Source organism: Giraffa tippelskirchi, chromosome 6 (genome assembly GCF_054371585.1).
Source record: "Giraffa tippelskirchi isolate mGirTip1 chromosome 6, T2T-mGirTip1v1.2.pri, whole genome shotgun sequence".
Lineage (NCBI taxonomy): Eukaryota > Metazoa > Chordata > Mammalia > Artiodactyla > Giraffidae > Giraffa > Giraffa tippelskirchi.
In genome coordinates this window covers 89,659,821-89,682,294 of record NC_137280.1, presented here as the reverse complement: position 1 = coordinate 89,682,294, position 22,474 = coordinate 89,659,821, and the positions used below count along the sequence as shown (strand labels likewise).

Genomic DNA, 22,474 nt, shown 5'->3' with positions numbered 1-22,474 from the left:
AGGGCATCCTGGCTCCTCAAGTGGTCTTGCTTCAGCCGCTCCCACATAACCAGTGTAGATCATTTTAAGGCTTTAGTGAAAATTTTTTTCTTCACTAGTTTAATTTCTGGCCACACTGTGTGGCATGTGGGATCTTAGTTCCCCCACCAAGGATTGAACCCACACCCCTTGTGCTGGAAGGCAGAGTTTTAACCACTGGACCACCAGGGAAGTCCATTTCTTGAGCATCTTGATTTGGTGTTGCTTTGTCAAAAAAGAAGCAATTGCAAATGCACATTTTTCTTCCCCATCTTTGTCTTTATCATGAGTAGTCAGACATTTTTTTTTCTGTTTGTTTCAGTTTAAGCCCCACTCATCTGTTAAATAACAAAAATACAATTGAATAAATTTTAAAGGTTTAATTGATTTTATTAAGTGATTGAATCAGACAGCATCACATCTAGGGAGTGGAGAGGTGTCCAAATGGAAGGCTTAGATGGGTAGAAGGCCAAAGGGATAAGGAAAGAGGGATTTATCTTGCTTTGAGGGATAATAAAAATCTATATGGTTGATTACCTCATTGGCACTGGTCAGAAAATTAAAAGCAAAAATAAGCTCAGGCTGGTTTAAGATGACATTCCTGGGAGAGATCCTTTGGCACTCAGCCTTCTTTGTGGTCCAATTCTTACATCCATACTACTGGAAAAGCCATAGCTTTTGACTATACAGACCTTTTTTGGCAAAGTGATGTCTCTACTTTTTAATACACTGTCTGGGTTTGTCATAGCTTTCCTTTAGGGGTCTACTGTTTCTTTTTAACACCTTCCTCTTCCCTTTGTGCCTCAACCTAATGAGAAGTCTGGGTCCTCCGCTCTAGCGATGACAGGAGATTCTAGCCACACAAGCTCCTGGCTTTGGGCAAGAATTTTTGCCCCAGTCCCACCCTCCAACCACAATGAACACCCAGACCAGGCTCCTTTCTGAAGCCATTTCACTGCTGCTTGAGAGGAAGGAAGATCTGATCCAGTGAATCATAAATGAAATTTTAATTTAGTTTCTGCTGCTGGAAAATTATATTGATAAATGGAACCCGACTGACCTTTATTGCTCATTACTTAATATGGCCCAATGTAAATAGGGTTTTGAAGGATGGAAAGCCATTATACAAACCTGTTGAATGAGGAAGTGATTAACCCCTCCTTTTAATTGGTGTATTTGGTCTGTTCTCAAACCTGGAAAGGATGATTGACACCTCACACTGGATTATGGCAACCTTGAGGCTGTCCTTTCACCAAATAAGCCCCAGTTCCCAGCCCCCTGCATTTTGGAAATGACTGACTCCATCCACTCAGCAGCTGCTAAATGTCCTTCCCTCACAGATTTGGCTAAGTCTTTTCTGTTCAGTGTCTATTTCAGCAGCCTCTCAGCACAGTTGGCCTTCACTTCTGAAGGGGCATGGGTACCTTTACCTGGTCACCCTCAGAGAACCTCAGCACCATTGCCACTGCACGTGGTCTCTGCAGGCAGGGTCTGACCTTGTGCCGTGAGCATGAATGACGTGACATTAATGACATCTCTTCTGAGGACATCAGAACATAAAAAATGTTGAAATATATTTGAGCCCATTTAAGCTATTACTTGTAAAATGGCCCACCTGGAATAGTTCCCACAAAAAAACAAAAAGGCTGTGGACACTGGTGAAAATGCCAGATGACAGGTATTCCCCTCAGTGCCGTCAGACCCTGAGTCACAGTAGAGGCTTCAGGGACCTCCGCTCCTGCCTCTGGAGTTTCCCGACAGGCCTGAAGCTGTCCACAGGCTTCTAACCAAGGTCCTTCCCTGGCCCTGCACTGTAGGCCACTTGAGCTGCAGTTACATCTCCTGACGGAGCTGTGCTGAAAACAGATAGCTCTGAACATAGGACCTCCCATCCAGATTCCCATTAGGATTTGGAACATGTAAACAGCACCCCAAGAGCTCAGCACAGCTGTGGAAACCCCCCTGAGACAAGATACAGCTGACCCTGGGACCCCCACCATAACCTACCTGCAGGAGCGGGTGGAGGCCTCCCCCTCCTGGGTCCCTTGCCAGGTGCTAAAGGTCATCACCCCTTCTCAGACCCCTAGGCTCCCTGTCGGCTCCTTCGGATTCCCTGAGTGATGAGCAAGGGGAGTTCACAGACTTCAGAACGACATCTCCACATTCATACATGATCCAGGTTTTCACCCCTTAGTTGGACATCCTGCTAAAGGAGAGGACTCAAGGGTCCACAATGGACCCAACATCAGCCTGTCGTCTTAGCCCTGACCAGCAGTTGGCTTGGAGAGCATGTGTTTACAGACCCCTGGGCAATCGTCTAAGAGTGTGTGATAAAAGAATTCTGGGAATCTCTTGCCTAACAGGTATCCACAATATACATCAAGGTAACACTTGTCTATATATATACTGAGGCCTCCCCAGGATACTCTTACCCACATCAGAGCACATCCGTTAGAACACGGCATTCAGTGCAGTTTTTTTTTTTTTTTATAAATTTATTTATTTTAGTTGGGGGCTAATTACTTTACAATATTGTAATAGTTTTTGCCATACATTGACATGAATCAGCCATGGGTTTACATGTGTTCCCCTTCCTGGACCCCCCACCCACCTCCCTCCCCATCCCATCCCTCTGGGTCATCCCATTGCCCCGGCCCTGAGCATTTGTCTCATGCATCGAACATGGAATGGTGTTCTCTTTCACATATGATAATATACATGTTTCAATGCTATTCTCCCAGAACGTCCCACCCTCACCTTCTCCCTCAGAGTCCATAAAATTGTTCTATGTATCTGTGTCTCTTATTCTGTCTCGCATATAGGGTTATCGTTACCATCTTTCAAATTCCATATATATGCATTAGTATACTGTATTGTTGTTTTTCTTTCTGGCTTACTTCACTCTGTATAATGGGCTTCAGTTTCATCAGTGCAGTTTTAATTCTCTGTCTGCAGGGTGCAGGCCTTTATAAGAGTGCCGTAGTGACTGAAGTAACTTCAAATCAACCGAACGAAGATGGCCTTTTTTAATCATCTGAGATGAATATTAGTGCCTTTTTTACTTCATCTTCTCTTTTTTCCCTGATAGATGTTACCTTTCTCTACAGCAGTTTTAGGTTTATAGAAAGCTTGGTTACAAAGTACGGAAAGTTCACACTTAACCCCTCTGCCATAACATAGTTTTGCCCTGTTTTTTATATCTTGTATTATTGTGGTACATTTGTTAAGTTCGTTGAACCAATGCTGATACATTTAAAAAGTCCAGTTTAGGACAATGTTGACTCTTGTTTAGACAGTCTGTGGGCTTTGGCATAAAATGAGCTTGTTTCTGTCATGTCCTTGTCATGTATTCTACTTTCATGCCCTGGAAGTCCCCTCTACTCCCCCTATTCATTTATTCATTCCTCCCTCCCACCCCCAAATCCCTGCAGACAGAGATTCTTCATTGTCCCATAGTTTTTTCCCTTTCCAGAACTGTGGTTGGAATAATACAGTAGAAGGCAATGGCACCCCACTCCAGTACTCTTGCCTGTAAAATCCCATGGATGGAGGAGCCTGGTAGGCTACAGTCCATGGGGTTGCTAAGAGTCAGACACGACTGAGCGACTTCACTTTCACTTTTCCCTTTCATGCACTGGAGAAGGAAATGGCAACCCACTCCAGTATTCTTGCCTGGAGAATCCTAGGGATGGCGGAGCCTGGTGGGCTGCCGTCTATGGGGTCTTACAGAGTCGGACACGACTGAAGCAACTTAGCAGCAGCAGCAGCAGCCTTATCATGTTGGCTGCTTTCACTTAACAATATGATTTTAAGGTTCTCTGTGTCTTTTTGGTTTGATACCTCGTTTCCTTTTAACAGTGAATAACATTTCATTATATTTATGTTCCAGTGATTATTTTTCCATTCACTTGTTGGAGAATATCTTGTTCACTTGTAAGTCTTGGCAATCATGAGTAAACCTTTTATAAAAAAATTCACACACAGGTATTTTTATGAACAAAGATGTTTTGGGTGGGTTGGTTTTTTTCTTTTTTTTTTGGCTGTACTGGGGCTTCCTTGCTGCACTGGCTTTTCTCTAGTTGTGGAGAGCAGGGGCTACTTCTAGTTGCTGTGTGCAGGCTTCTTGTGGTGGTAGCTTCTCCTGTTTCGTAGCCTGGGCTTTAGGGCACATAGGCTACATGTGGCTCCCAGTTCTAAAGCACAGGCTGAGTAGTTGCAGTGCATGGGTCCAGTTGCTCTGCGGCATGTGGGATCCTCCCTCACTGGGGATCGAACCCATGTCTCCTGCATTGGCAGGCATATTCTTTACCCCTGAGCCACCAGGGAAGCCCCCGTGACAGTAAGTTTTCAACTGATTTGGTAAAATAGAAAGGAGCCTGGTTGCTGGATTATACAGTTAAGTATTGTAAGAAACTGCCCATTTTCCCATGTAGGCATACTGTTTTCTGTTCCCACCAGCAGTGAGTGAGGGTTCCTGTCACTCCACATCTTCTCCATCCTTTAATGTTTATTCTGTTGTTTTTTTTTAATTTTAGGATTTTGTAGTAAGTATCTAGAAATGATATTATTCTTCTTTTATTTGCAATCCTAATGACATAAGACATGAGCATCTATTCTTATGCTTACTTACCATCCATATGTCTTGGTGAGGGGTGTGTTCTGATATTTTGTCCATTTTTAATTGTGTTGTTTGTCTTACTGTTGAGTTTTAAGAGTTGTTTAGAAATTTGGATGCTGGTCTTTTATCAGTAAGTGATTTGTATAGATTTTTTCCCAGTCTGTAGCTTGTTTTCAGTCTCTTAACCCTGTCTTTCATAGAGAAAGTTGTCATTTTAATGACGTCAATTTACTGATTATTCTTTTCTTTCATCAATCCTGCTTTTGTTGTGTTGAATCAAAAAACTCATCACCAAACTCAAGATCACCAAAAAAACTCAAGGTCACCTAGATTTTCTCCAGTGTTTTTTTCCCCAGTATTTTTTTTTAAAAGTATAGCTGAGTTATAATGTTGTAGTTACTACTGTATAGCAAAGTGAGTCTCTTACATATTTTTTAATATCTCTTCCATTATGGTTTATCATAGGATATTGAATATAGTTGCCTGTGCTTTATAGTAGGAGCTTGTTGTTTATCCATTCTATATATAAAAGCTTACATTTGCTAACCTTACCTTGTAGCTTATTTATTTTATACATTTGTACCTCTTAATCTCCTACCCTTATCTCCCTTCCCTACTTCTTGTCCCCACTGGTAACTGCTAGTTTGTTCTATCTGTGAGGCTGTTTCTGTTTTGTTATTTTCATTTGTTTCCTTTAGAATCCACATGTAAGTGAAACCATACAGTATTTGTTTTTCTCAGTCTGACTGACTTACTAAGCATAGTACCCTCCATCTATCCATGTTGTTGTAAATAGCAGAATTTCATTCTTTTTTATTGCCAAGAAATATTCCAGTGTATATATGTACCACATCTTTATCCATTAATCTGTTGATGGATGACATTTAGGTTGCCTCCATATCTTGGCTGTTTTAAATAATGCTGCTATGAACACTGGGGAGTGTGTATCTTTTTGAAAGTGTTTTCATTTCCTTCAGACATATACCCAGGAGTGGAATTGATGGATCATATGGTAGTTCTTGGGCTTCTCTGGTAGCTCAGTGGTAAAGAATCCACCTGCTAATGCAGGAGATGCAGGTTCGATCCCTGGGTTGGGAAGATCCCCTGGAGAAGAAAATGGCAACCCATTCCAGTATTCTTGCCTGGGAAATGCCATGCCAGTGGAGCCTGATGGGCTACAGTCCATGGGGTCGCAAAGAGTCGGACATGACTTAGTGACTAAACAACAACAGTAGTTTTATTTTAAGTTTATTGAGAAACCTCAACACTGTTTTCCCTATTAGTTGGCACTAATTTACATTCCTACCAAGAGTGTTCAGGGTTCTGATTTCTCCACATCCTCACCAACATTTGTTATTTGTGGTCTTCTTAATGGTGTCCATTCTGACAGGTGTGATGGGATCTCTAATTGTCTTGATTTGCATTTCTCTGGTGACTAGTGATGTTGAGCATCTTTTCATATGCCAGTTTACCATCTCTGTGCCTTCTTTGGAAAAATATCTACTCAGGTATTTTGCACATTTTAAAAAAGTTTTTTTTTTTTTGGCTGCACCATGCAGCACGGATTTTAGTTCCCCAACTAGGGATTGAACCCGTGCCCCGTGCCCCTGTGTTGGGAGTGCAGAGTCTTAACCACTGAACCACATGGGAAGTCCCCCTTTTGCCAGTTTTTAATCAGGTTATTTTTTTTCTGGGAGTTGTATGAGTTGTTTCTGTATTTTGGATATTAACCCCTTATCAGTCATTAACAAATATCTTTCTAATTCAAGAAAACTTTTCGTTTTCTCAATCGTTTCTTTGTCAATGGTAAGTTTGATTAGGTCCGATTAGTTAACTTTTGCTTTTGTTTTCTTGACCCCACCCCCTCACCCTCTGTTCCACATTTCTCCCTATGCATCTCTTCCATTTGGCTGTTCCTGAGTTGTATCCTTTATCATAAACCAATCATAGTAAGCCAGGCATCCTCCTGAGTTCTCAGAATTATTCCAGTAAATTAGCAAACCTGAGGGAGTGTCAAGGGGGCTCAATGAATGTACAGGCAGCTGGGTAGAAATGTCAGTAGCCCAGGCGCCTTGTGTGTGGCCAGCAGCTTAAATGGGGGCAGTCTTGTGCCAGTGAGTATTCAATCTGTGAAGTCTAATGCTAACTCCAGAGAGCGTTAGCGTTGACCTGAATGGGTGGACACATATTTTGATGACATAGAGTTGGAGCAGTAATGTTAAGAGATGCCACATATTTGATGTAAGGAGGGGGAAAAGACCCATCACTGTCACAAGCTTTTTTGTCCTCTACTCTGACATTTGGAGAGCAGGAATATCCTGGGCATATTTTTAAATGGCTGCTTTTTTGTCTCGCTGATTTTGGAGACAGCAGTTTCCCCATGACCTAAATTATCTGATGGTTCTGGGTGTAAGAAGAGTTGTTGGTATTTAGTTAATTGGTTATTATCTTGTGAGGATGCTAATGCTAGCTTCTAAACTCCTTACACGACCGAACAGGAACCGGAAGTCTCTGACCTCAATTTTTTTTTTAACTTTTTATTTTATGTTGTAGTATAGCCGATTAACAAACACTGTTGTGATAGTTTCAGGTGAACAGCAAAGAGACTCAGCCATACACATATATGTATCTGTTCTCATCCAAACTCTCCTCCCATCCAGGCTGCCACACACACAACATTGAGCAGAGTTCCCGTGTGCTATACAGTAGGTCCTTGTTGGTCTTCCATTTTAAATATAGCAGGGTGTACATGTCCATCCTCGTCTGATGACAGCTTTGTACTTTTATCCCTCCTTATTCCACTTTGTGCCCCACATCTGTACAAAATGCTAAGAAAACCTGAGGGTTCCTGCCTTTGGCGCTGGCAAGCAAGTAAGTCCATGGTAGTTTCTGCCTGGGAGTATGCAAACTCTCACCCTAGCCTACCCTCTAATCTCAATTAAAAAAAAAAAAAACAACCCAGGCCAGGCGCCTTATCTTGCTCTCTGAAGGCATTTCCCATGCTTGAGAAGCCCACCCTCCCCACCAGACACTTCCATTGTAAAAATAAAAAGTGTCATACACTCTTGACATTTGCATGTTGTCATCAGTCTAGACATCTGAGCCAAATCTTAGATGCAGTCCACATGCTTGTGCAGGAAACTATAAGACTTACAGAAGAGGGAACGTGGTTTTTATGCTGCAACACTACTTAATTATTCTATTGAAAAATCCTTCACCTCTTTCTATACCAGTTCATGTCACCTTTTATTTGTTTATTAAATACACAGATAATCTATTTTTGGCTGCGCTGGCTCTTCCTTGCTGTCTGCGGGCCTTCTCTAGCTATGATGAGAGGGGAACTACTCTTCATTGGCAGTGCGCACATCTCTCATTGTAGTGGCGTCTCTTGTGGAGTGTGGGCTCTAGGGCACGTCAGCTTCAGTAGCTGCAGTATGTGGGTTCTAGAGCATAGGCTCAGTAGTTGTGGCACACAGGCTTAGTTGCTGTGCAGTATGTGGGATCTTCCCAGATGAGGGATCTGTGTCTACTGCACTGGAAGGCGTATTTACTGAGCCATCAGAGAAGCCCCACCCTTTATTTTTAAAAAGTAAATGCAGAGGTGAGATTATGTAACCAATTCTTTCAAAATAGACCTCTGTCTTGTTAGCAGTTTTTGCTGCCAGAATCTGAGTTAAAACTCAGTTTGCCACATCACAGGGCAAACACAGTAAAATTATGTTCTTCTCCAAACTTCATTAATTCCTTTTTTTTTAATCATCACATATATTCCAAAAAAGAATGTACAAAATGCTTTATTGGACTATCTAGTAATAATAAGAGTATAAACATCTTTGTAAACGTGAAGATTCATAAGTGGGCTTTTGGGCAGTTTTTAGAGTCTCTTGATGTTCTGCTCCCCAGCTCATCTCCATGCTGCCCATAGAGGATCTCTGTTGATTCTTTAGTCATATACCTTTACCATCTGCTCTTTTCACTACACAGTGTTTAGTTTTGTCTCCTTTGACCTTTCAGTAAATATTAATTAAATTACATTCAAAATGTTTTTTGGTTGATTTTTAGCAGCAGATGTTTGATACACACCTAGTGTCTGAGACTGTGGGCCAGTCAAGGTACTCATCCATTGCAGTGGTTATGGGGTTTGGACTTTTTCCAGTTTACTTATTTATGTATTTTTTTTGGCCATGCTGAGTGGCTTGTGGAATCTTAGTTCCCAGGGCTCTTGGCAGTGAAAGCGTGGAGTCCTAACCACTAGACTACCAGGAAATTCCTCCTGGTTTAATTTTTAATCTCATTGGAAATATATTTTCTATATTCTTGTATCAGTCTCCAAGTACAAATACACGTAAATTCTCTGGACACTGGAGGACAACTGACGGTGATCAAGTTCAGATTTACAGGAAATGGCAGTGGAGTGCATCAGTTGATGCTTCCTCTATTCATGCCTAATTTACATATTTGTCGTCTATGGTCATCAACACTTGGGATTATTTAGTTAACTAATTTTTGTCCTTAGAGTGAAATATAATCTGCTTGACATGTTGCATCATTATTCCCTATTACTAAGCAGATGGACATTTTTTCTTTCTTTTTTTTTAAATAAATTTATTTATTTTAGCTGGGGGCTAATTACTTTACAATATTGTAGTGGTTTTTGCCATACACTGACATGAATCAGCCATGGGTTTACATGTATTCCCCATCCTGAACCCCCCTCCCACCTCCCTCCCCATCCGATCCCTCTGGGTCTAAGCAGATGGACATTTTTTCATGTGTGGTCTCTCATCTTCTGTTAAACAGGTTTTGGTTATTTTCCCATTATTTTAAAACTATGGTGTCCATCTTACTTCACATACTAACCTTTTAACATCACATGTATTTTCTTTTATCTTTTGTCTTATAACTCCCTTAGTTTTAATATGTTTGCATTGGTCAGGTTCTTGCTTCAAGGCTGTTTTTTCTTTTTCTTAAATGAGAAAGTTCTACCTATTTTTGGATCAATGAAGCATTTACCTGTGACTTCTAAAAGTGTCCCAGTTTTATTGTTCACATTTACATCTATAATGAATTGGTTATTGTCCATGGAATACAGGGGAATGATACAATGCATTTCCCAGTTAGATAACAGATTGTTTTAGATTTATTTCTGTAGAGGTAACATCAAGAACATCTTTCGTATTTTCATCTATCTCCTTTAATGTTATCCAACAAAAATAAAATTTTTCCATGAGGATTATTAAATACCTCATTCATTCTACTTAAATGTGTTCTTAAAGAAGCCAGATGCAAGCTTCTAGATATTCTTTCCTAGTGTAATCACATAGGAGGGGCTTAATCCTACAAGCAGCAGGTTGTGACAATACATGTAAAATACTAGCTCATTAGAAACAATACCCAAGAGTGATTTGGAGGGGCAGATCACATAAGTTCTCTCTGCTGAGCGTAACAAAATTCAGACACTGAGAATGAAGAGAGTTTGTGATGTACTATAAACAGTTGAGACACACCAAGCCATTCTTACCAGTTAGGTTGGTGGAAAATGAAGTGAAAGTGTTAGTCGCTCAGTTGTGTCTGACTTTTTGAGACCCCCATGGACTGTAGCCCACCAGGCTCCTCTGTCCATGGAATTCTCCAGGCAAGAATACTGGAGTGGGTCGTCGCTCCCTTCTCCAAGGGATCTTCCCAACCCAGGGATCAAACCCAGGTCTCCTGCATTGCAGGCAGATTCTTTACTGTCTGAGCCACCAGGGAAGCCCTAGTTTGATCGGGTCACTTGTAAATCCCAGTTCCCAGATAACCAACAAAGGACAAACACTGAGCAGGCATTCCTAAGAATCAGCCCTCCCAGGCCTGCTAGTGTGACTCTCTTCTGCACACTTTGTAACAGGACACCATTAGGAGCAAGCACTGTAAACCCACTATGGAAAGAGTAATTAGAGCTGACCCAAACAGGAAGTGGTTACTTCCTCACAGGTTTAACAACAACATGAACACGTGAAAATTATTTCTCCATTTCTTCTCTGATCACTAAAAGTCTTACTGTTCTATAATGGTAGGGTCCAGGGCACCTTGAGAGAAATGCTACACAAATGAAAGACGTGTTTCCATTTTCAGACCATCAATTCCTGTGAGAAAAACAAGAAATGGGGATTTCTTGTTCCGTTCCTTAACTAAATGAAGAAATCCTACCATTGTAATGACTGTGCGGGAACCTTCTCTCTGTCTCGTCCATGTGGATATCAGTAGGTTAGTTACTGGTGACCTTTTACAGAGACCAGCGTTTAGGGCTGAGAGATTCCTCTGCCCAGAGGCTCGGCTGTTACTTTCCTGTGCACCACTGGAGGTTGTGGAAATGAGAGCAGTGGGGAGGCTGCCTCTTGAGTGAGTGGCTGGTTGAGAATCATTGCCTCCTATAACTGGAGAAGGGAAGCTTTATGTTCTTTTAGAGGAAAGCACTACTGAACCCTTTGTATTTTATAATGATGGGCACATTCACCATCAAGCCATTGTGGTCTTCAGCGGACTCCCTTGCAAATAGCAGTTCTTATTCAGTTCCTCAGGGTCCAGGGTACATTGTTATGATTTTGCCAGAAAAGGCTCTTCTGGCATCTTATCTTCACAGTGTATGCACATAGATGTGGTAAAGATGGTATGAAGCTGCTCTGCCTTCTCTCATGCCTGGGCACTAACTTCAGAATAGCTTTCTAGTCCCATGAAATAGGATTGTGAAATAAAAAGGAATTACTGAATCTCTGTCAAGTAAGTAAAAGTTGATACTTTCCCACAAGATTATTTTCATTCATTATCTGACCACTACTACTTTTTTTTTTTAATTTGGCTGTGCTGGGTCTTTGTTGTAGCACATGGGATCTTTAGTTGTGGCATGTGGGATCTAGTTCCTTGACCAATGACTGAACCCATCCCCTGCATCAGGAGTGTGAAGTCTTAGCCAGTGGACCACCGGGGAAGTCCCCTACATATGACTGCTTCTAGTAGCCTGGATTACTTCAGAACAGTATGGCCAACTGGGCCTACCAATAAGCTGGATTTACATAGGCCTCTTGGCCTGTCATGTTTGATGATGGGAGAAGAAGAAAAAACTTCAGTTCTTCACTGTTTTTTTTCCATTAAAACCTCATGCATATGTGACCCTGTGCTTAATGGAGTATTGTGTGATATGGTGGGTATTAAAGGAGATGAGTTATTCTCACGCAGAACTGACAGTCTTAAAATGGAAATATTTCTTTCATTTGGAGTTCACACTCCTCCAGCATGCTCTGGATCCTACCATTAGAGAATAATAAGACTTAAGTGATCATAGTAAAAATTTAGAAATAATTTCCATGTATGTGTTCATGATGTTGTTAAGTTTGCGAGGAAGTGGTAAAGAGTAAGAATTTTGATTATCAGGTCACAAAATAAGTAAGTTTCATAACAGCAGCACATGTAAACTTATGAATGGACTACAGATTCCCAGTACCGTCCATCTCACCCATCTTCCTGTACACATTTTTGTGATGTTTTAGGACCCAGTGGCCTTTGAGGATGTGGCCGTGAACTTCACCCTGGAGGAGTGGGCTCTGCTGGGGCCTTCACAGAAGAAACTCTACAGAGAAGTGATGCGGGAAACTTTGAGTAACCTGGCCTTAATAAGTAAGGATGATGACATTCCTTCACTTAGAGAACAAGTGCTTCCTGCCCATCAGTGTTGTTCTCAGATTTGGAACAGGGAAAGGGAATTCTTTGGTAAATAAATCATAGTTTGAGGTCATCATAGACCTGTGAAGTAATAATTTTCCTATAATTTACTGATCTTTTGGGGTCTGCATTTTAGGGGATAAATGGGAAGACCATAACACTGAAGATCAGTACAAAAACCAGGAAAGAAATCTGAGGTGAGTTGTACTTAAAATGGAAAGCAGTGTCCCACATGGGAATCTCGTGTCATGAAAATTTAAAAACAAGTGGAAACAAAAGGGCCCAGTTTCAAATTATTTGTCAGAAAATTTTAACCAAAAATGTTTTCTTATGTCATGGATGTTGTTTCCCAAATAGTTTACTTTGAAACATATTCAGAGACTGCATATATAAATATCACTATGATAATAGCAGTGGTTGAGCTTTCTTATAGAGCATTTAGTATATTCACTTTTAAAAACTATATAGTGCAAAAAACCCTGCACTTTGCTTGTGAATGGTAAAAATGTAATACTAGTATTTATTATAAAATCATTAAAAAAATCATTAACAGTGTGCTTCTAATTTCTTTTTTAACAGAAGTCATATATTACAGAGACTCTGTGAAAGTAAAGAAGGTAGTCAATGTGGAGAAAACAGCAGCCTTATTCCAAATCTTAATCTGAACACGAAAAATTCTACTAAACCATGGGAATGCAGTGTGTGTGGAAAAGTCTTCATGAGTCGTTCATCCCTTAATAGGCACCTGAGATCTCACACTGCACCCAAACCATCCAAGTATCAGGAATATGGAAGGAAGCCTTATAAATGTAGAGTATGTGGGAAAGCCTTCAGTTATCTCCAGCCTTTCCAAAAACATGAAAGTAATCATGGTATAGAAAAATCTTATAAATGTAAGGAATGTGGGAAATCCTTTAGATATCGTCAATCTGTTCGAAAACATGAACGGACTCACACTGGAGAGAAACCGTATCAGTGTAAACAGTGTGGAAAAGCCTTTCGATACCATCAAACCTTTCAAACACATGAAAGAACTCACACAGGAGAGAAACCCTATGAATGTAAGCAATGTGGTAAAGCCCTCAGTTGTCCCAGTTCCTTTCGAAGCCATGAAAGGACTCATACTGGAGAAAAACCCTATGAATGTAAGAAGTGTAGTAAAGCCTTCAGTTGTCCCAGTTCTCTTCGGAAACACGAGAGAACTCATACTGGAGAGAAACCTTATGATTGTAAGGAATGTGGAAAAGCCTTTATTTCTCTTGGAAGTTTTCAGCGACACATGATAACACATACTGGAGTTGGACCTTATAAGTGTAAGGACTGTGGGAAAGCATTCAATTGTCCCAGTTCTTACAGAATACACGAAAGATCTCACACTGGAGAAAAACCCTATGAATGTAAACAATGTGGTAGAGCCTTCAGTTGTTCCAGTTCATTTCGAACACATGAAAGAACTCACACTGGAGAGAAACCTTATCAATGTAAGGAATGTGGAAAAGCCTTCCACTGGCTCACCACTTTTCAAGTCCACGTGAGAACTCACACTGGCGAGAAACCATATATATGTAAGCAGTGTGGTAAAGCCCTCAGTTGTCCCACTTCCTTTCGAAGACATGAGCGGACTCACACTGCAGAGAAACCCTATGAATGTAAGCAGTGTGGAAAAACCTTCAGTTCTCCTCTAGGTTTGCAAATACATGAAAGAACTCACACTGGGGAGAAACCCTATAAATGTGAGAAATGTGGGAAAGCATTCGTTTCTCTCACAAGCTTTCGAAGACACATGATGACGCACACTGGAGATGGACCTTATAAATGTACGGAATGTGGGAAAGCATTTAATTGTCCTAGTTCATTTCGAATACATGAAAGAACTCACACAGGAGAGAAACCCTATGATTGTAAAATATGTGGTAAAGCCTTCAGTTGTTCCAGTTATGTTCAAGTACATGAAAGAACTCACACTGGAGAGAAACCCTATGAATGTAAGGAATGTGGGAAGGCGTTCATTTACCGCACAACCTTTCGAGGTCACTTGAGAGTGCACACTGGTGAGAAACCATATAAATGTAAAGACTGTGGGAAAGCCTTTAGTCGACCCAGTTCATACAGAAGTCATGAGAGAATTCACACTGGAGAGAAACTTCTTGAATGTAAACACTGTGGGAAAGCCTTCAATTGGCCCACATCCTTACATAAACATGTCATGAGAATGCACACTAGATAAATTATAACTGATAAATACAGCAGAGTTTTGTAGCTTAACAAACACATTCAACGTCATGTGAAAACTACTGGAGAGAAATGCTGTAAAGTGTAAATAACATGGGAAAGCCTGATGTGGATTAATTAACATATAATAGTACTCCAGAAGATTCACATGAAGGAAATGTTTTAAAAGTTAAAATTATATCCTCTTTATTAGTGGCTTATTCTGAAACTCAGCCTTTAGTTATGGATTCTACTTGTTAACCTTGCAAATGAAGACTGAGTTGAAACAATTCTGTAAAAACTCTTTAAGCAATAGAACTTAGCAAGCTTAGTGGGTAGTATTTTTCCTTAAACTAGCTTATAGAACTTTTGTCTTTCCATTTTGAAATCTGTTGGCACCATGGGTGAATTGGAATATAGTGTAATGTGCTAACAGTATATAATGTGCCAAAATATATAATTTTTAAATTGTTCTGTAAGTAAAGGGGTCATGGAATAATGACACTGGTAGTTGTTGGGATTTTCCTATTGGCTTCCTGTGCAGGTACTGGATATTTCTTACCCACTGTAAGTATTCCTCTTTCATTAGAAAAATTTTTGTCAAAAGAGCCTTTTTCCATTTTCCTTGCTAATAAATAGTTGGCATAAAGTTGTAAGTATGCAAAGTTTATCATAGAGTATAATCTTATTTGACTTAGTTACACCTTTTCTCTCAACTCGGTCATTCCATCTGACTGTGATTTGGGTAATGGGCTTTTACATTAAGAAAAGAGACCCATGTTGACATCACCTGCATACTTAAATGAAGCACCTTTACATTGTTTGCAAGTTTGGTTATTTTAGATTTAAATTTATAACTACAATACCTTTGCACTGTAGTGACATTTTTCCCCCAAAAGCACATTAAAAAATCCTCCTACAGTATTCTGATATCACCATTTAGGGTCTCTTTTACCCATAATGCAATTAGAATACTTATATGATATCTCTGAAGTCAACTAGTGGCATTACCATCCCTCCATTCATATTCAGCACCTAGTATGTGCCTGTGCTGTGAATCTAACAGTGAACATAACTGATGTGGTTTCTCCTCTCGCAGGGCTTCAAGTCTATAAGATTAAAAAGTAGCTAGAAATGTCATGCTATTAACATTTAAACTTTTATTTATTTTTGTAATAACACTAACAGATCAGTAAATCTTTATATTTGTGAAAAGAAGAGAGACCTGTGAGAGGACCATAAAACGTAGAATTGGAGATGGTCTCTTAGAGTGTGTATGAGACACACTCATATTACTCACAGCATATGAGTAATATGCTGTGACCTACATTTTCTAGAACCTGTTCTTTTTAGGGTTCCATGTTAGAATTCACCACTAGCCTCCTTTGCGTGACATCTGGAAGGCAAAGTGAAGAAGGCCTTAGTTTTTGAGCCACATAGGAGTTTCACATATACCTGGTTCCAGCCCGTTTTCCTGATTCTTGGCCCAGCCAGTCCAAAGTATCCTGGTTACCCCCACCTACATGACTTCCACTTTCTCAGACCTGTTCCACAACAAAGATCCATCACAGTTTGGAGTCTCCTGTAAGTGCTCATGTGTCCACTGGGCAACAAATTTAAGACTGTTGTGGTTGAGAAAGTTTTGTGATGCACTGACTCCCCTCTTCTCTATATTGTATCTGTATGAGTCTAATTTGTGTAGTAAGCCCTTGGTTCTGTTGATCCTGCTAGTGCTCCTGATTCCACAACAACAGCTATGATGGTGCAATCAGAAGGAACCACATGATCCTGCTGTGTTTTCCTCTCCTGCACTCCTCAGTGATATCTGTGGCCCAGTCCTTCCATGTGAGGATCACCATCTTCCTCTTATCAGATAAACTGTAGCTATTTCCAGTTACTCATAGTTAGTTAAACATAATTCCTCAGTACATTTTCAGTTATGTTTAATTGTATGCGACTGAAAATGATGTTCCTTTTTTTTGTTTGTTTTTTAGGTCTAATGCTTCTGTAGATTTTTCTGAAGAACTGTTTTGTTAACTCTTTCAAAAAACTTCTATACTAACAAATATTAGGATATATTTAAACATCCCATTGTAATTGTGGACTTTTACATCAACTTGGTGTTTTTTTCAGGTTAATCGTTAAACATTTTAACTCAGTATTACCATGTATATTTTTCTTTAGGCAGATTTTATTTTTCCATAGTTACAGTTTTTGTCATGAAATGGATTTCTCATTTGTTCTTAATTAAAGTTTTCAATCTTTTTTTTTTTGTTAGTGCCTTCTTGCCAAAAACTACCAGGTTGGAGGGGATATATGTATACCTATAGTTGATTCATTTCATTGTACTGCAGCAGCTAACACAACACTGTAAAGCAACTATACTCCAATAAGAAAATAAAATTTAATTTTTAAAAAACTACCAGATTCACACTTGTATTCAAAAAGAAGAGGGGAACAAATCATAAGGATGGCCACAAACCATAAATGGTAATAGGTTGTATCATCTCTTTTTCAAAATTTCAAATCAACTGAGGTTTTACGAGTTTAGATAAATTGGTCAACAACACAAACCTAACAAGGGATAAAGACAAAGTTACTATTCCAAGCAAGGCTTTCTTGCTCAGAAACCATGCTCTTGATGCTCATTTTTCAGCATCACTCTTCTACTAGGCACTGTAGGCTAAAAACATACACAATTTAGCATAGATAGGGCACTGTATGCTCTAGACATACGGGCATGAAACAAGTTCTTGAAATCCTGGTATTCAAATTTCTAGGGGGAAAGAGATGGTTAATAAACAGCACAGTCTGGGTTTATAAATGAAAATTAGGGCTGTGAAGAAAGAAAACAACGCAGACTTACTTGGTGGTATAACAGATAAGAATCTGCCTGCCAGTGAAGAGGATGTGGGTTCAATCACTGCTCCAGGAAGATCCCACATGTCTCAGAGTAACTAATCCTGGTGCCACAGCTACTGAAGCTGGCATGTCTAGAGCCTTCGTGGCACCACAACGAAGAGTAGTCACCACTCGTCGCAACTAGAGCCTGCGTGCAGCAACAAAGACCTAGCACAACCAAAAATATTTTTTTTTAAAGTAATCAATGCTATAGGATAATAAGGACACTGGGAATGTGTGTCTGTAGAGGGCTGGGGCCTCAAGAGTGAGGATGTCATCACAGATCATTTTTTATTTCCACCATCTTGCATCCTAAACACTCTTTGAAGAACTGCTTGGGTGCAGATGTAAAAAGTGGGGGGCAATATTGACAGTCCTGCATTCTTTGGATTAACAGTAATGGTTTCCCATAAAGATAGAGACATGGTTCATCTTCATTTTTGCCATAGTTAAAATTTTTACTGCATGCAGTAGTAACCATGAGTCTTTATTGCATGTGATAGTAATCATACTTAACAGAATGAAGAATTAAAGACCTGGAGAGAAAGGACTTATCCCCCAACAGGCCTTTCTTGCAACCCCACCTTAATTAGGAAGCACCCTCTAAGGCTGCACCTGCGCTCTGCCTACACACAATTGGAGAGAAGTGAGAGGGCTCTCAGGATCTGTCTTTTAAGTCAAGCATATCTGCACCCTTTATTGCATATCATTAGGCCACTGCCAATGGTCTAGCTGTCTGGTCCCACAACCACCAAGAACAACTTCTTATCCAAGGTCACCCTTAAGGGATAAAGAACTCATAACATCTTGCCTCACAATTACCCAAACATAAGTTCAGGTCACAAATAACCATGCACATAATAAAACCTCAAAGCTTCAGAGGCTCATTTCAGTATACAAGAAACTGCCTTGAGTTTCTGAGACATATGCCTACATCTCAGACCTGATGCTATATATAACCTTGGCCCAAACATGCCAGCAAATCTGGAAAACTCAGCAGTGGCCACAAGACTGGAAAAGGTCAGTTTTCATTCCAATCCCAAAGAAAGGAAATGCCAAAGAATGCTCAAACTACTGCACAATTGCACTCATCTCACACGCTAGTAATGCTCAAAATTCTCCAAGCCAGGCTTCAACAGTACGTGAACCGTGAACTTCCAGATATTCAAGCTGGATTTAGAAAAGGCATAGGAACCAAAGATCAAATTGCCACCGTCTGTTGCATTATCAAAAACGCAAGAGAATTCCAGAAAAATATCTATTTCTGCTTTATTGACTATGCCAAAGCTTTTGACTGTGTGGATCACAACAAACTGTGGAAAATTCTTCAAGAGATGGGCATACCAGATCACCTGACCTGCCTCCTGAGAAATCTGTATGCAGGTCAGGAAGCAACAGTTAGAACTGGACATGGAACAACGACTGGTTCCAAATAGGGAAAGGAGTATGTCAAGGCTATATATTGTCACCCTGCTGATTTAACTTATGTAGAGTATATCATGAGAAATGCTGGGCTGGATGAAGCACAAGCTGGAATCAAGATTGCCTGGAGAAATATCAATAATCTCAGATACACAGATGACACCACCCTTATGGAAGAAAGCAAAGAAGAACTAAAGAGCCTCTTGATGAAAGAGGAGAGTGAAAAAGTTGGCTTAAAGCTCAACATTCAGAAAACTAAGATCATGGCATGCAAGTTCTATCCCTGGGCAACCCACTCCAGTATTCTTGCCTTGACAATCCCAAGGACAGAGGAGCCTGGCAGGCTACAGTCCACAGGGTCACAAAGAGTTGGACACAACTGAGCGACTGAGCATGCACACAGAAACTGCGATTGGAAAAAATTTTTCCTGTTTGGGGGATCCCTTCTGAGTCATATAGTGACTGGAGGACTCACTTCACCTAACAAATAATTAAATCCGTTTCTAATATTTGGCCAGTGATACAGCATGTTCACTGTACTTATATTCCCCAACCTTCAGGATTGGTGGAAAGAACTAACAATACTATCAATACTCAGTTGTCAAAACTCTCACAGACTTTCATGGCCAAAAGCTCTCCCTTGGGTTCTTCTCGAACTTAGGTCCACTCTTTTGGGTAAAACATCAATTTTCTCCTTTTGAAATAATCACTGGGCAATCTATGTGCTGAGATGAAGGCATGTATGAACCAGTATTCCTTAAAGGGATACATTACATTACTGTCAAGGGCTCATTAAAGCACTTCAAAGAAAATGAAAAGCTAGTAACTATTTTCACAGCGAGCACCTGGGAGACAAAGACCTTAAGGACCACGGGCTACTACCTGGTGGAGAAGGCAACGGCAACCCACTCCAGTACTCTTGCCTGGACAATCCTATGGATGGAGGAGCCCAGTAGGCTGCAGTCTATGGTGTCACTAAGAGTTGGCACAACTGAGCAGCTTCACTTTCACTTTTCACTTTCCTGCATTGGAGAAGGAAATGGCAACCCACTCCAGTGTTCTTGCCTGGAGAATCCCAGGGACGGGGGAGCCTGGTGGGCTGCCGTCTATGGGGTCACAGAGAGTCAGACACAACTGAAGTGACTTAGCAGCAGCTACTACCTGGAGATTTTGTCTACTGGAAAAGACACAAGATAAAGGACTCTTTGTGCTTCCCTGGAAGCTCAGTGGTAAAGAATCTACCTGCTGATGTGGGAGACAATGGGTTCGATCCCTGGGTTGGGAAGATAGCCTGAAGACGGAAATGTAAACCCACTTCAGTATTCTTGCCTGGAAAATGCCATAGACAGAGGAGCCTGGTGGCCTACAGCCCCTGGGGTCACAAAAGAGTAAGACATGACTTAGAGATTAAAACAACAACAAAGGACTCTTTACACCCACACTAAAAGGGGTGATAGCTTACGGTGGTCAGTGTCAGGTTCATGACCTCCAAAGGAGAAGATTTCACTCTGGGACTAAAAACGCAGTCTCAGTCACTCACAGCTTTGTGCAGCAGAGATTTTATTAAAGTGAAAGGACAGAGAAAACTTCTGACATAGACATGAGAAGTGGGTAGAAAGAGTACCCACCATGGTTGACTTAAGCAGAGCATTATATACATTTTCAATTGGTTACTAGTAATAGGTCAAAAGAATATCTCAAGGTCATAAAGGTCTCACCAGACCCTCTCCCGCAACACACATCCTGAGAGAACATCAGTACAAGATTAGCCAAAAGGAACAGGGTTCATGTCCTCAAGAAAGATACACTGCCGTTATTTAGTCATTAACATGGAGCCTACCTGACTAAGACAAAGAATGTACATTACACCTCCTTCTTAAGAGGGCCTTGGACTCCTTATCAACCAGCCTAAAGTTAACTGTATCAGAGGCTATATCAGGTATTACTAACCAAACCTTAAAGGAGTAAGCTCTTGGATTCACATTTATCACCTTAAAAAGACTTCTCTCAGGACTTCCCTGGTGGCCCAGTGGCTAAGAATCTGCCTTGCAATTCAGGTGATATGGGTTCAATCCCTGGTCAGGGAACTAAGATCCCACATTCTGAGAGCAACTGAGCCCACGCTGCAACTACTGCAGCCCATGTGCTGCAACAAAAGATCCCACATGAGGCAGTGAAGACCTCTTGAACCACAACTAAGACTTGACCTAGCCAAATAAATAAAATATTTTTAATTAAAAAAAAAAAATAAAAAGACCTCTCCTGAATGGATACAACTCAAATGTCCCTTCCTGACATCCAGGTTCTACTCACCGGCACTAGCAGACCAGAATGAGAAGATGACACCGGAAGTAGACAGTTGATCCAAGAGGCTAGACAAGGCCTGTCTAATGATTACCTTGATTTCTCACATTTCTGGTTATGAGCAAAATGTGTTTTTCTTGGGTTCAATCAGATGCAAGCATCAAAATCAATCCAATTGCTGGGTTTTGGGCCAGTTACTTACATCCAGCACTTCTAAGTTAACCTGATGGATTTCACCTCTCTGGGGTTCAGACTGGCTAGTCCTTAGGGGTTTTATCTTACCAGAACCTCTAGTACCAGGCAAGCTACAGCTGGTACTGAGAGAGTCAATTCCTAGGAAGGTTGATAAGAAGTCCAGGGTCCCTAGAAGGAAAAAGGGGTCCAAGGCTCTCAAGGAAGAGAAAAGGACAAACATTCTTTTTCTACATTGCTTTGTCTTAGTCAATGTATCTTCCTTGAGGACATGTTTCTCCTTAACAAGAACCTTCTGACTAATCTTGTTATTTTAAGATAATAAGATTATCTTGGTGTGGGAGTGGGTCTGGTAAGACCTTTCCATTGTTAGTTCTAATCTTGTTAAGTTAAGATGCATGCTGTGGGAGTGAGTCTGGTAAAAGTATATAAGACATTAATAAGACTAGTGTGGGGGGATACTCTCCACTGCCCTTCTGTTGTCTGTGTCAGAAGCTTTCTCTGTCCCTTTTTGTACTTTAATAAAGCTCTGCTACACAAAAGCTCTCGAGTGATCAAGCCTGGTCCCTGGTCCCAAAGCTAAATCTTCAGAGATCACGTAAGCTCTCAGTATCACTCGGTAGGACCTCAAACGTGGTCAACTAGTGACACCTGTTCTGAAAGTGAAAGTGAAGTCGCTCAGTCGTGTCCCACTCTTTGGGACCCCATGGACTATACAGCCTATGGAATTCTCCAGACTAGAATACTGGAGTGGGTAGCCTTTCCCTTCTCCAGGGGATCTTCCCAACCCAGGGATTGAACCCAGGTCTCCCACATGGCAGGCGGATTCTCTACCAGCTGAGCCACCAGGGAAGCCCAAGAATACTGGAGTGGGTAGCCTATCCCTTCTCCAGCGGGGATCTTCCCGGCCCAGGAATCAAACCGGGGTCTCCTGCATTGCAGGCGGATTCTTTACGAGCTGAGCTATCAGGGAAGCCCTATAGGTGGGATCTTACCATACCAAAGGGGGCATGGTAAGATCCCACATATCATGTAGTGCAGCCAAAAAAAAAAAGCAGTGACTAGAACTGACTGGTTGGCAGAGCCAGGAATACACTGGGTGGCTCCTAA

At 40.9% G+C, this 22,474-nt stretch overlaps 1 protein-coding gene across 10 annotated transcripts in view; it reads left to right on the top strand.

Moving 5' to 3' along the window:
- LOC145511401 (uncharacterized) overlaps nt 1-16,810 on the top strand; it is a 36,613-nt gene extending 19,803 nt beyond the window's left edge. For 7 of the 10 annotated variants that reach the window (XM_081504578.1, XM_081504582.1, XM_081504577.1 and 4 more), the window contains 3 exons: nt 12,163-12,289; nt 12,471-12,531; nt 12,914-16,810. In XM_081504578.1, coding sequence (XP_081360704.1) covers nt 12,163-12,289; nt 12,471-12,531; nt 12,914-14,561 — 1,836 coding nt within the window. In that variant the 3' untranslated portion in view covers nt 14,562-16,810. The remainder of the gene's footprint in view (nt 1-12,162; nt 12,290-12,470; nt 12,532-12,913) is intronic. The other 3 variants (XM_081504585.1, XM_081504587.1, XM_081504584.1) reach the window with 2 other exon arrangements.
- Nucleotides 16,811-22,474: the final 5,664 nt, after the last annotated feature.